Source organism: Falco punctatus (assembly GCF_963210335.1).
Source record: "Falco punctatus genome assembly, chromosome: 15".
NCBI classification, from domain to species: Eukaryota; Metazoa; Chordata; class Aves; order Falconiformes; family Falconidae; genus Falco; species Falco punctatus.
The window spans coordinates 8,574,957-8,587,292 of NC_137595.1; the positions used below are offsets into that span (position 1 = coordinate 8,574,957).

The 12,336-nt window shown below is 52.7% G+C and overlaps 1 protein-coding gene across 1 annotated transcript; it reads right to left on the reverse strand.

Moving 5' to 3' along the window:
- Positions 1–853: 853 nt before the first annotated feature.
- CD40LG (CD40 ligand) lies at positions 854–8,279 on the reverse strand. The gene is made up of 6 exons (XM_080366119.1): positions 7,353–8,279; positions 5,416–5,553; positions 4,140–4,185; positions 3,791–3,838; positions 3,414–3,476; positions 854–1,410 (listed from the first exon to the last, which is right to left on the reverse strand). The coding sequence occupies exons 1-6, from the start codon at positions 7,506–7,508 to the stop codon at positions 1,040–1,042; spliced, it is 822 nt and encodes a 273-aa protein (XP_080222245.1). The 5' UTR covers positions 7,509–8,279; the 3' UTR covers positions 854–1,039.
- Between the last annotated feature and the right edge of the window lie 4,057 nt (positions 8,280–12,336).

The following is a 12,336-nucleotide window of genomic DNA, read 5'->3' on the forward strand; positions in this document are numbered from 1 at the left end:
CTGCACAGCCTCGCCCTCCTGGAGCTCCAGGAAAAGCACTGCTGTGGGCGCGTCCTCACAGAGGACAACCAGAAGATGCTCTACACATGTACCTTGGAGGGCTTGGCAAGAAGCAGTTGGCCCTGCCACCCCCATGCTTTCCTGGTCGTCCTCCTAGGGCAGGAGGGGTCTCAGGAGAGGAGGCAGGTCCAAACGTGATGGTGCTGGCCAACACCCGTTCCACAGGGGAGTGAAACAGTCCACAGGCAGAGGGGGGTCCAGACTCTACCTGCAGAGCTGGGAGAAGGACAGCCTGGTGAGCGGATTTGGGTCACCAAGAGCAGAGCACCACTGGCACCTTACCCACACTCTGACTTGAAATCAGCAGCGTCCCCTGCCACCGATCGCCCCTGTGCTGCAGGGTGGTTGTCGCTGAGCACGACCAGGGCCAAGGCAGTGCCACCCTAAGCAAGAAGGCTGGTTGAGTTTCGTAGATAGGCACGGGTGGAAAAAAGGAGGTTCTCAAGATAAAGCAGACAGTTAGGATGGCAACGATGCATCACCAGCAGCTAGCACGTAAGGACAGTGCTTGGCTGATTGATTCCTTTAGAGGAGACGTTCCTAAGCCGTTTAATGTTTTTCCGTTGATGTTTTGTAAACAGATTGGTACGGAAGATATGTACCAACCTAGCTTGGCTGGAGTGCCCTGAGCCATCCTACATTGCTAGGAAAGAAACGCTGATGGTAGAGCTCGCTAAATAAAGCTCTTGTGACATAACGGGGACATCCACCCTGCCAGGCACGTGGGGCATGGCAGACCCAGGCATGTACCAAACTGTTGGCAACGAAAGAAAAAAGCAAAGTGCAAACAACAACAGCTTCAAACTTTGTTCCATTTGTGTTCTCAGGGCCCCTTGGCCCTCATTAATAAATAACAAAATATACACATTAAGAAACAAGAAAACCGAAGAGACAGAGGAACATAAATACGGGAAACAGGGGAAGCCACTTTGCTCAACAAAGTTGGGTGGACCCCCAGCTTGGGGCGGCCCCCTCCTCACTACAACTTGAAGATGCCAAAGTAGGTGCTGCCATGCCTGTAGTTCACTCGTGTTGAGTCTGTCACATTGACAAAGACCATGTCCCCTTCCCGGAGCTGGAACACACCGCCCTCCCGGATGGACTGGAGGCTGCAGTGAGACGTGGAGCTGTTGTGTGTGTCTAGTCCCTTCAGCAAGAGCCGGTCCTCTTCCATGGGGAGATACAAATAAATATAGAGGGTGAAGGGTGCTGAAGTCTCCGCCTTGGTGCAGAAGCTGACTTGGGAATAGATGTAGTAGAGCCCTGCTTCCTTCACCTTCAGTTTCCCCTCCTGGTAGGATAGCGATTTGTTGTTCATGGGGCCATACATCGTTGTCCTCCATTCTAGCACTGTAGGGGGAAAGCACGACAGATGAGCTTGGAGAAGGTGACATCCAGTTTGGCAGGCTGATTTTGGGGGGACACCCCACAGACATTTGGCATCACAGCCTCTGTCTGCTGCGGGATGCAGGGCTGGCTCCTGCCCACCCCAGGACACCATCCCCAGCCCAGGGGAGCAGGGTCCCCTTCCCCAAAGCCAGGACACGTTTAACCCTTGTTCCTGGTCACTGGCCTTGACACCCTTGAATCCATCATGCAAGCAGAGGAGCACTTGGTTTCCTTCACCCAACCAAGTGGAAATGCTTAGGGTGGAACGGCTGCCACTGCAGGCCAAACACCCCTGTGCCCACCCCCGTAGGGTTGCTGTCTCCACAGCTTTTGGTGGCACAGCCTCCGAGCCCTCCGAGCACTGCCAAAACACACCGCAGCTCCTATCTCCAGAGGCACCATCCCAGGGCACACAGTGTTCCCAACTGGGTGCTGCCTTTCCTCCAAAGTCCATGCTCCACTTGGCCTCTGAAGAAGGTGAGACTTTGCCAAGGAAGTGCAAAAATCAACGTCCCACAGTTTTGGTCCCTGGCAGTGTTCAGAGCTGGGAGGGTTTTGCGTGGCAACTCCCGCCTCCCACCACTGGGACCACTGCCCACGCAAACCCGCTGCTGCCAGGGCTTTTGGAGCACTGTCACTGTCATCAGAGCGTAGGAGTAGCTCGTGAGGAGGGGCTCCTGCCACAGTCTGTACAGGTAAGTCCCCACGGACACCGGCAGGCCATGGCCGTAGGGGCTGAGCTCAGCTGCCACCTCTGGGAGCGATTTTGGACCTCCGCCTTCCCCAGTCCCAGAGACACTTGCAAGAGCAGTATGGGTGAGCAACCCAGCTCCAAGGGGAGTAATAATTTCAGCCGTCCCAGCCCAGAGTCCCAGTCCCCACAGCGGGGGGTCCTGGGGGAGCCACACAGCCCACGGTCTGTGCCGTGCATCCCACAGGGACATTTATTCCCTCTGTGCCTGACTGCCGAGGCGCGGAGCCGAGCTCCAGGTAACTGCTGCTCTCTGGAGAATTTCAACCTGCTTTATAGGCTCAACAAGTGCTTAAGCAGGGAGTTTTAAAATGCAGCAAGTTTCTCACTTCTTTGATCTTATCTAACACTAAGCTTTCCATAGGCAGACTGAGCTCTGGGTGAAATGCTGCGTCAGAGATGGAAAGAGCGGTTGCCGATTACTGGCAGTTACTCCAGAATTAAATCAAAAGTACTCAGATTGCGAAAGCCTTGCCTGATTGAGAGACTGACCTTGCAACCTCTTGCTCGCTTTGGTAATCCTTGCTCTTGCGGGATATTCCTTAGCTAAGGCTACGCTGAGGGACAGAGCTGCGAGAGCAACCACGGTCTGTGCAGAGGGATGCACATGTGCAAATGGACTCACGTGCATTTCTCAAAACTGACCTGGCTGAGGCTGTCAATAAGTGCATCTTGCCTAGGTCAGTTTGGAGCTATCTATGCTGTGACTGTAAAGTCATCACCTCGTCCACATTGCTATCAGGACCACTACAGGTAAGAAGATGACTAGATCAGCAGATACAACATGCCAGCAGAGCCCTCCTACAGCAGCCACCCTGGCAAGACACGTCCAGGAGAGCAGAAGCATTGCATTTTGAGTCCAAAAGAAAAATGAGAGGTTGGTTTCATCACATACAAAAAGAAATAGTTTTCTGCTCATGAGAAACACTGCAAAGATTAAGCCACTGGGGTGCATTTCTAGGAAGGCATAAATAAGGTTACTGAGGACAGCTGGCATGGGATGCACGAACCATGTGGCACAGGTGCATGTGGTGACATTACCACTGAGAGGTTTGCTGTACTCTGGGGACATGCTTTCATGCCGGGATTGTATTGTCCCTGTCCGTGCCCTTACTGAGCCACGGGGCAGGATTGCTGGGTCCGGCGGGGGGACGCATGCTGCCATGCCCCGCTGGCTCCCTGGCCAAGGCAGTGCTGAGCGGGTCTGTCTTACCTGAGACTGTCTTGCTGCTCTGGTGACCTGCCAGGTGGGCTGCGACCGGCTGCCTCTTTTCTGCTGCAATTTGGAAGAGCCAGTGTTATTGATGCCTTGGCACCCGCGGTCCCCCACAGGAGCACAGCTCCTCTGCCGGGACTGTGGCACCTCCCACCCTTGATATTTCTCTATGGGCCAAATCCAGCTCAGTGACACACTCAGAAGTCGTCGTGTCCCCACCCCGCACCAGCCCTGAGTGAGGCAGGATCTGGCCTCTGCTCAGCAAAAACACACAGTTGCCTTCCAGGTGGAGCCTCTGAGGGATAAATCCTGCGGAGGAGACTGTGCCACCTTACCCACCATGGGAATGGGAGCTGGATGTGCCTGCCCCTTACCTGCCACAGATGTCTCATCCTTGTGCATCAAATGGGGATGCTCATGGCCTGCAATGCAAAAAGGCCACAGATTTAAATTTGGATTCATTTTCATCAGCTCCAGGCACTGTGGCACCCAGAGCTGCCTGCCCTGGTGAGACAGCCATGCCCGGTGACCCCCTCTGCCAGCCCCGCGCTGTGCACAGTCCTACCCCCATGGGGATGCTCCAAACCCCAGCCCCGTCCCCTGCCTCCGTGCCCTGCCCCGGGGCACCAGTGGGCTGCTGCAGGGCGAAGGAAAGCCCTCCCCACGCCAAGCTCCTCCTGCCCTAGCCAGCCAGGGGTGCACTGGTGGCACCAGGAGACTCACCTTTCTGCATTTCAAACTTGGGCTGCTCCTTGCTGGCTTTCCCGTCCTGTAACAACAACAAAAATGTGTGGGTTTTTTTTTTTTTTAAGATGTAAAAATCAATGGTTTTGAAAGCTTCTGTATAAAGGATGCTGCGCTTACTGCTCGGGTTGGCACGGTTTGTCCCCAACAGCCCTGCCAGCTCTCGGCAGAGGGTACCTGGAACGGCAAGGCCCCTCCAGTACCTTCCCCAGGACCACACAGGGCCATGGGCTGGCTGGCTGTGTGCAGCAGGGGGGTTGTAGGGTTTATGATCTTAGGTTTTATGTGATTAAAATGATGCGATGGGGAAAATTTATTTGGAAAAAAATGAAACAAACAAAAAAACCATTTCCTTTTCATTTAAAACCATGTCAGTGAGCCATGCTGCACATGCTGCCCAGCCAGCCAGGCACGTCCCAGTCCCTGCAAAGGGGTTTTCAGGGCTGCTGGGCAGGGTCTATCTGAGACACAATTTTCTGTTGTCAGTTTGGTACCAATGCAAATCCAAAGATTTAGCTGAGGCATTTGATGTCATTGGACACTGACAACGAGGAAGAAATGTCCCTCTCCTGCCTGCTCTGGCCCGCACAGCCACTCCTAAACAGTGAATTCAAGGGCTGAGCAGGCTGAGAGCACCTCATCCCTGGCTGGGCAGCCCTCAGCTGCTCTAAGAGGGCGTTACAGTGCAGGTTCAGTTCTCTGCACCCTAACACGAGAAGCCGCTGCACTGGCTGGAGGTGCCATCCCTGAGCCTGTGGGGTGGCATTTGCACAGCGTCCTCCTCCTCCTCACCGGCTGCTGGCAGCTGTACTGCCTGGCCCAAGCCTTGCATAATCATCGACACCTGAGCAAAGTGGGCATAAAAGTGTTCCCAGCGGCAGGTGGCCACAAGCATCTTCACAGCCACTTGGCACAGGATTGGAGCTAGGTGCAGAATATCAATATTTTTCATACTGGGATCAGAGTGCAGTGCCAGGGTGGCTGCAGCTCCATCCCTCCCACCACAAGCCCCAAGCATCCCTCAGCATGCTGCAGCTGGACGTGCTCTGACCAAGACTGGTTTGAGAAAAATATGGATGAGATTTTTCAATTATATCGTGTAAAAAGAATATAGCATAAAAAAGAGCATGTCTGTGCAGCCCCAAAGTAAAGGGTGCCCATGGTCTTAAAAAAAAGCTTGGGGCAAAGCTGTGCATGTGCCTGGGAGCCCTCCTCCACCTTCAGCGGGGTCTTTATCTGCCTAACAGCAGTGTACCTTGCACTGGAGGTCCTGGAAGCCCTTTAAAATCTTTTCGCAGTCCAATAATGTCGACTTCTGACCTTCGGCCGTCTGACATTTCTGTACCTTCCTCAGGAAGATGTAGTCTTCATTTAAGCTCAATGCCTCTTCCATCTGCCAGCGAGGGAGAGAAGAGAGAGTGAATGGGATGTTAGTGGGAAACCTGTAATGGCCAGCAGCAGAGCCACGCTGTGTTCCTGCCGGTGACAGATCACAGCCTGAAAGCTCAGCATCAGTTGTTCAGCATCGGGGTGAGCCGGGCAGACACACCGCGGGTACCAAGCGCTCCCACCAGCCGCCCAGCACAGCATCTACACCTGCATCCGCCAGGAATTGCACCCGGGGGGCTGACCCTGGCTGGCAATGCTGAATGAGTGGATGATCGCTCAGGATCTTTTCCTATTTTCTATCACCTTAACTTTGTATTTGTAATTCCCACTCTGCCTTTCCCAAAACACAGGTGGCAAATATCCACCCACCTGCATTTACAGACAGCAGCACACCATCTCAGCGGGTGGCTCAGGGCTTGCTGCCACTGCCCCAGTGGCCCCAGCAGGCAGCTGGGATGCTCACCCAGCCCCACGCTGCCCTGCCCTTGCAGCCCGGCTTTTCATTTTTTCAGCTAGCTTATCGACTAGAAGAGCTGCCAAGAGACTAAAACAACTTCTGGGTTGGGGCTGAATTCTGCCGAGAACTTCAGGTTAAAAAAAACAGATGTAAAAAAATCATCCCCCAAAAAAGAATAAATAAATATATATAATACTCATTTTTGAAGTTACACCACTTTTTTGTAAAAACCTAACATTCAGCTAAACAGTAAAAAGAAGTGTGGGTGGACACGAGGAGACACATCCTGGCAGAGTGCTCAGTGCAGGCAGCACTGGCATGCAGAGGGTCAGGTTTGAAGCCCTGCCACAAGCTCTGAAGGCTGCTGAAACCCTCCTGCCACCTGTGACTGCATTTTGGCCACCTCTGAACCCCTGCCACAGCCCTGTGCAGCCACATTTTGCTCTGCTGGGGACCCTCTACTCACCCCTTCACTCCAAGGCTGCAACCTCCTTGCAGCAAAGTCCCCTTCCATCGCCCTGACTTTTAAGTCCCTCTAGCTCAGGATTTCTTTCCACCCTTGAAGGTCAGAAGTCACCCACTTAAATTTCAATTTAAAAAAATCAAAAATCAGTAATGACGATCCTCATATCTGGTAGGGAGAACTCATTCTGCATTTTAGACGCATTTTATTTCTTTACCTGGTAGTCTTTTCTGATTTGTTTTAGATTGGTGATTTTAAACATCATGCAGCGCAGCTGCAGTCATGGAAACCTCAAAACCAGCTTTTCAGTTCTTAATTTTTTGCTAAATATTGTCCCAAGTATGGGACAGGATCACTAATACTCCATCTCTTCAAAAGAAGACAAAGTAGTGGGATCCACTCCTTTCCTCCCTAAACAGAAAGACAGCATCTGAAGTGAGATGCTGGTAAAATTCATACAGGCAAACACTAAAAAAAAATTCATTTCTGGACCACCCATCCTTGTGCCTCATGTCACAGTGCTGCCAAGTGCTACGGCACCAGAAAAATCAACCACAAGCCTGAAATAAGCACTTGTGTGTTTAAGCCACACTCTCCTCTCCCTGGACTGGCCATGGGCTGCAAGGTTTGCTGCTAATGGCTCTTCTCGATTGATCCAACCTCATTTTGTTAATGAAAGGAACAGATCTCTTCCTCAGCATACATCTTAGTGGCAAATTAAAGTAGAAATGAGAAGTCAGGTGTAATAAATGCCACTCCTGCATCCATCCAGTGGCCAGCATCATCTTCTACCTTGTTCATCCTTTTGGTGAGCACATCTCGCCGCAGCTGAAGGCAGATCACGTTAGCGATCCAACAGAGACAACCTTATTTCTCCACTTACCTTATCCATCTTCATGTGAAGATACAAACAGAAGAGTACGGTCCCAATCATCTGTGCTACAATAAATACAGCAAGAAAGCCCATGAACATTTTCATGGTGCTGGGCGAGGTGCTGCTGATGGGTCGGGGTGTTGCAGGGCTGTAGGGTTCGTTCATCCTCTGTGCACGTTGCTGGGGCGCCTTCAAATGCACTGCTTGCAAGTAGCATGAGAACTGTTGTGTGAGCACCCGCTGCTGAAGGGATACAGGTTGCAGCAACCTACACTTCCTGGAAAAAGCTCTTCGTAGTGGGTAAGTTTGTTCACTACCGTCTCCCACAACAAAAAAGGTTGCTTAGACTTTCTTCTCTGGTGCACTTCCATGCTTTTTCCTACTGTTCTACCAAAAGCAGAGAGATATTCTTATTCCATATATTCATATTTGCCCTTGAAACAATCCAGACTATGCCCTGGCTGGTTTTTTTTTCTGCTGTAGATGAAAGTTTCATGACAAGTTGTCTTCAAAGAACTGAAGACCATGAACACACAGACATGGGCTGCCAGGGGCTAGGAAGCACTCGGGAACTTGGTTGTTTCTCAACAAAGGATTTTTGCCCTGTTTCCGATGACTTTGCAGTGAAGATGCTTGGCTGAGGCACACGTGTTGTGCTAATTTCTGACCTTCCCTTGTGCTCCACATGGGTGAAGTCTGCCTGGGTAGGCTGTATGATCCTGGAGAAAAGACCATCTGTATGGGCATTGCGACCCTAGTGTGGGCTCAGTTTTCATGCTCCTTGACGGACAGCAGGACCTTAGGTCTTGGTGCTTGGCCACCACTCTGAAGAGACAAGTTTTAAGCAGCTTTCTTGGTACCCTAATGAGGTGCTCACCCCACACCCAAGGGCACAAGCCATCTCAGCCCTGTCCCCACTTACCCATGTTACCTATATCTATAGACCCAGGCGTGAGAAGGGCTGTGGGGGGTTGCTGGCCACTTCTGCCAGATGCTGACCTCCCAGCATCACCTCCATGCAACTTTGGGCAACCCATATGCCCCCATGTGTCTCAAGCGAGCAGCAGGGAGGTGAGGTCTTGCCCCAAGCTCTTCAGGCATCTGGCACCTGTGTAGCCATGCACCACCAGTAAAATAATTTAGGGTTAATGCAGAGGGGTCCTCACTGCTTGCTACAGGGGACAGACCTCCTTGTCTCCACATAAAGGGGATAAATCTGGGTTTCTGTTGGGGTGCAGAAGAGAAGGGCTGGGGGACTGGTTTGAAGACAGTCATCATGTAAACTTCTTTTCAAAGTAGCATGCTAAAGGTGATACTCTGATCAGGAAGCTGCATGTGCAAACAAAGCAAAGCAGAACAAGGGATTCATTCACCACATCCCATGGGCAGGCAGGAGTTCAGCCATCCCCAGGAGAGCAGGGCTCCATCACGAGTAACAGTGACTTGGGAAGACAAACGCCATCACTCTGAATGCCCCCCCTTTCCTCCTTCCCCCGGCTTTGTATGCTGAGCATGTGTCACATGGTGTGGGACATCCCTTGGGTCAGGTGGGGTCAGCTGTCCCTGCTGTGTCCCCTCCCAGCTCCCTGTGCCCCCCTGCTCACTGGTGGGGTGGGGTGAGGAGCAGAGCAGCCCTTGGCTCTGTGTAAGCGCTGCTCAGCAGTGGCTAAAACATCTCTGCATTATCAACACTGGTTCCAGCAAAATCCAAACGACAGCCCCATACAAGCTACCGTGAAGAAAACGAACGCTATCCCAGCCAAAACCAGCACAGCATGCAGCATATGAAGGGTTGGATCCTGCTAGAAGCAGCAGGGCGCTGAGCAGGACGCTGAGCAGGACGCTGAGCAGGACGCTGCTCACCAGCAGCCCCAGGAGAGGAGGGTACACCGCGCCTTGTTGGGCTGCTCAGAGTTGCAGGATGGAGTCCAGCGTTCACTTTTGCTTATCTACCCACTCTCTCGCATCCTGTCCTGTGTGGTTAGGGCGCTGCGAGCTGCAAATGCAAAAGCTGGTAACAAAGCACAAACATGTCTGCAACCAAGTCAGAGCCTGACTTTGGCAGGTCACCGTGTTCCTAAACATACCATCCAAATCACAAGTGTGGGATGGCACCAGGGTCTTCATGGGCAGCAGCTAGGTAGAGGACAGCCCGGGGCTGAGGACGTGGATGGTGCCCTGGAGATGTGTAACCCCTCACCATGCCAGGATTGTCACCCCTCTGCAACAATGGGAGCTTTGGGACGGGACTGCCAGCTCCCCGTGTCACTTTTGCCTACTAGAGGAGACAGTGGCCGCTGGGGTCCCCGTCCCTGGGTGCCCGTACTCTGAGGGCTGCCTACCCGTGCAGCTGACCGGGGCTACCCAGCCTCCACAGGAGCATCCTTCTGGTAGCAGCGAGGTGACCCAAATGGTGCTGAGGATGCACCATGTTGGATCACCAAAGGAGGTCCCCTCAACATTTCCAGGCTTTGGACCCAGTCCCTTGGGCTTGCAGCCCTGCTGTGCATGGGACCAAACCCACACACAGCCTGGGGGCTCTGCCAAGCTGCTAGTTTTATTCCTTTTTATCTTAAAATTGGCATTATCTTTGGGAAGACGTCTGGTCTGACACCCAGCTCCTACACACCGTCCCCATCACGGCAAGCTTGCCACAGGCAAAAAGCCATTTCATGGTGGACATCCCCAGGGACACCCCACACAGCTGAGGGCCACGGCGGGGAGCAGCGCCCCCTCCCCAGAGCCTTCATCCCATCCCTCAGCCCCGCGGTGCTCACCAGCATTTTCCAGGGCTCTTCAGAGTTTCCTCTGAGTTTAACACTCACATTTGGGGCAAGTCTTTACATGAGAAACAAAATGACAAGGGAAGTCGTTACTTAATACTTTCCCTGAATTCTGAGTGTTGGGACTGAGAGGCAGCCAGTAACTAGTGAAACCTCAGCAATGAGTGTTGCAGAGAGCAGCAAGTGAGGGTTTATCCAGTTATTCCTGAGACCTGGCTGTCCCTGGCAGACAAAACCTTTTCAAAGCTGTTTCTGAACAGGCACCCATTACTGTTTCACCAAAATGAGAAGAACCTGCCAGAAACCCCAAGTGCATCACTGACCCCACCACCTGCACCTTGCTGGGGAGGCTGGAGCCAGCGGCAGCCTTGGAGGGGCTGCCAGGTTCGGAGAGGAGGATTGGGAAAGGCTCCGGTTTTGGGTACCCAGCACAAAACTTCACCGGAGGGTTGGCCGGCTTGTGCTGCAAACCAGGAAACTGAGAGTCGCTAGTCACCAGCACCCTGACAGGAGAAATTGGGTGGAAAATATGACAGCAGGGATCCTGGCAGAGGTTCATCAGCGGGGAGGGGAGGCTGGCTGCTCCTCTTCAGGTAACCGTTGCTCCACGTCAGCAATCCAGCCCCTCTCTGTCCTGGCTGGTGGTGAGAGCCGGGGAGCCACCTCCTCCACCCCACCCCACCAGGTCCTGCGGCTTCTCTGGCTCGAGCCAGGAGTCGATGCCAGTAGTGCCAGACCTACCAGGAGGTGCTGGCCGAGCCCTGGGGAAGGCAGAGCCCCCTTGGGCCATCCCACCACCACCACGGTGCAGAGCCAGGCAGCCAGGAGGACAGAGCTGCCATGGGGTGTGTGGTGGTGATGGCCCCTGTGGACACGCTCTGTTGCCACCTCACTGCTTCACGTGGATGGTAGGGATGGAGGGAAAGACTCAAAACCCTCAAAATCCATGTTATCCCATTCCAGGGCCAGGTAGCATCATGGCTGCACATCCTGGGCTGCTTGGCTGCTGTAGGAAGATAGGGGAGTGCGGCAGAAGGGGGGATCAGCCTTGGGGAAAAATGATGTTGTGGTTTAACCCCAGCCAGCCACCAAGTACCATGCAGCCGCTCGCTGACTCCCTCTGCCCCTCAGAGGGACAGGGAGGAGATTTGGGAAAAAGATAAAACTCATGGGTTGAGATAAGAATAAATAATGAAAATAAAATATAGTAAGGAATGTTTAAAATAAAGATAACAACAATTGTAATGAGGAGAGTGAGAAAGGAATAAAACCCAGAAAGGAAAATACCCAAGTGATGCACAGCACAGTTGCTCAGTACCTGCGGACTGATGCCCAGCCAGTTCCCAAGCAGCAATCGGCAGGCCCTGGCCAACACCACTCCCACCCCCCCACCCCCCAGTTAATATGGTAAGCGTGATGTTCTATGCTATGGAATATCCCTTTGGCCAGTTCGGGTCACCTGTCCTGGCTGTGCCCCCTCCCCATTTCCCCTGCCCCTCCAGCCCTCTTGCTGGCAGGGCCCAAGAAACTGAAAAGTCCTTGACTTAGTATAAACATTACCTAGCAATAATGAAAACCATCAGGGTGCTATCAACATTGTTTTCACACTAAATCCAAAACACAGCACTGCACCAGCTACTGAGAAAAAAATTAACTCTATCCCAGCTGAAACCAGGACAGAGGAGCATAGTCCAGAGGGATGATGGGCTGTGGGAGAGGACCCAACACCAGAGGAAAGAGCCTGCCTGCGTAGGATAACCCTGGGGAAGGTGAAGTCACACCTTCTGCTGGTGACGAGCCCACCACCGAGAAAACAACAGGGTTTTCTGTCACCCCCCAAACCCTCTGAACACAACCGTACCCAGTCACTTGTGCACCCCAGCCGGCACAGTTCCTCCAGCCAGATCACCTCCGGGTGAGACAATGGGAAAATGTGATCCATCGTTTGCATTCCTATTGACCTAGTTGTGGTATTTCCGCTGATCAGCACATTGTCTCCACTTGTACTCAGTGCTCAGAGTTTTGTTTACTGAGAAAATATCCGGTTGCCTGTGCCGGTGATTTGTCAAAGGCTGGGAGCATTTCTGAAGGCAGCAAGGTGAAAGCTGATGAGAAGAGAGTGATATTTTTTTTGGGTGCCCGCTGTGGTTTCTTGACTTGCTCCTTATAATGTGCTGCTCACCCCACATGCTCCTCACAATTAACAAAAG

Bases quoted from the DNA above. Each gene is read 5' to 3' on its own strand.
- CD40LG (XM_080366119.1), bottom strand. From the start codon at position 7,508: ATGAACGAACCCTACAGCCCTGCAACACCCCGACCCATCAGCAGCACC. The intron at 4,186-5,415 runs GTACACTGCTGT...TTGTTGTTACAG, and splicing joins TCCAGGACCTCCAGTGCAAG to GACGGGAAAGCCAGCAAGGA. The intron at 3,477-3,790 runs GTAAGGGGCAGG...TCCAAATTGCAG, and splicing joins GGATGAGACATCTGTGGCAG to CAGAAAAGAGGCAGCCGGTC.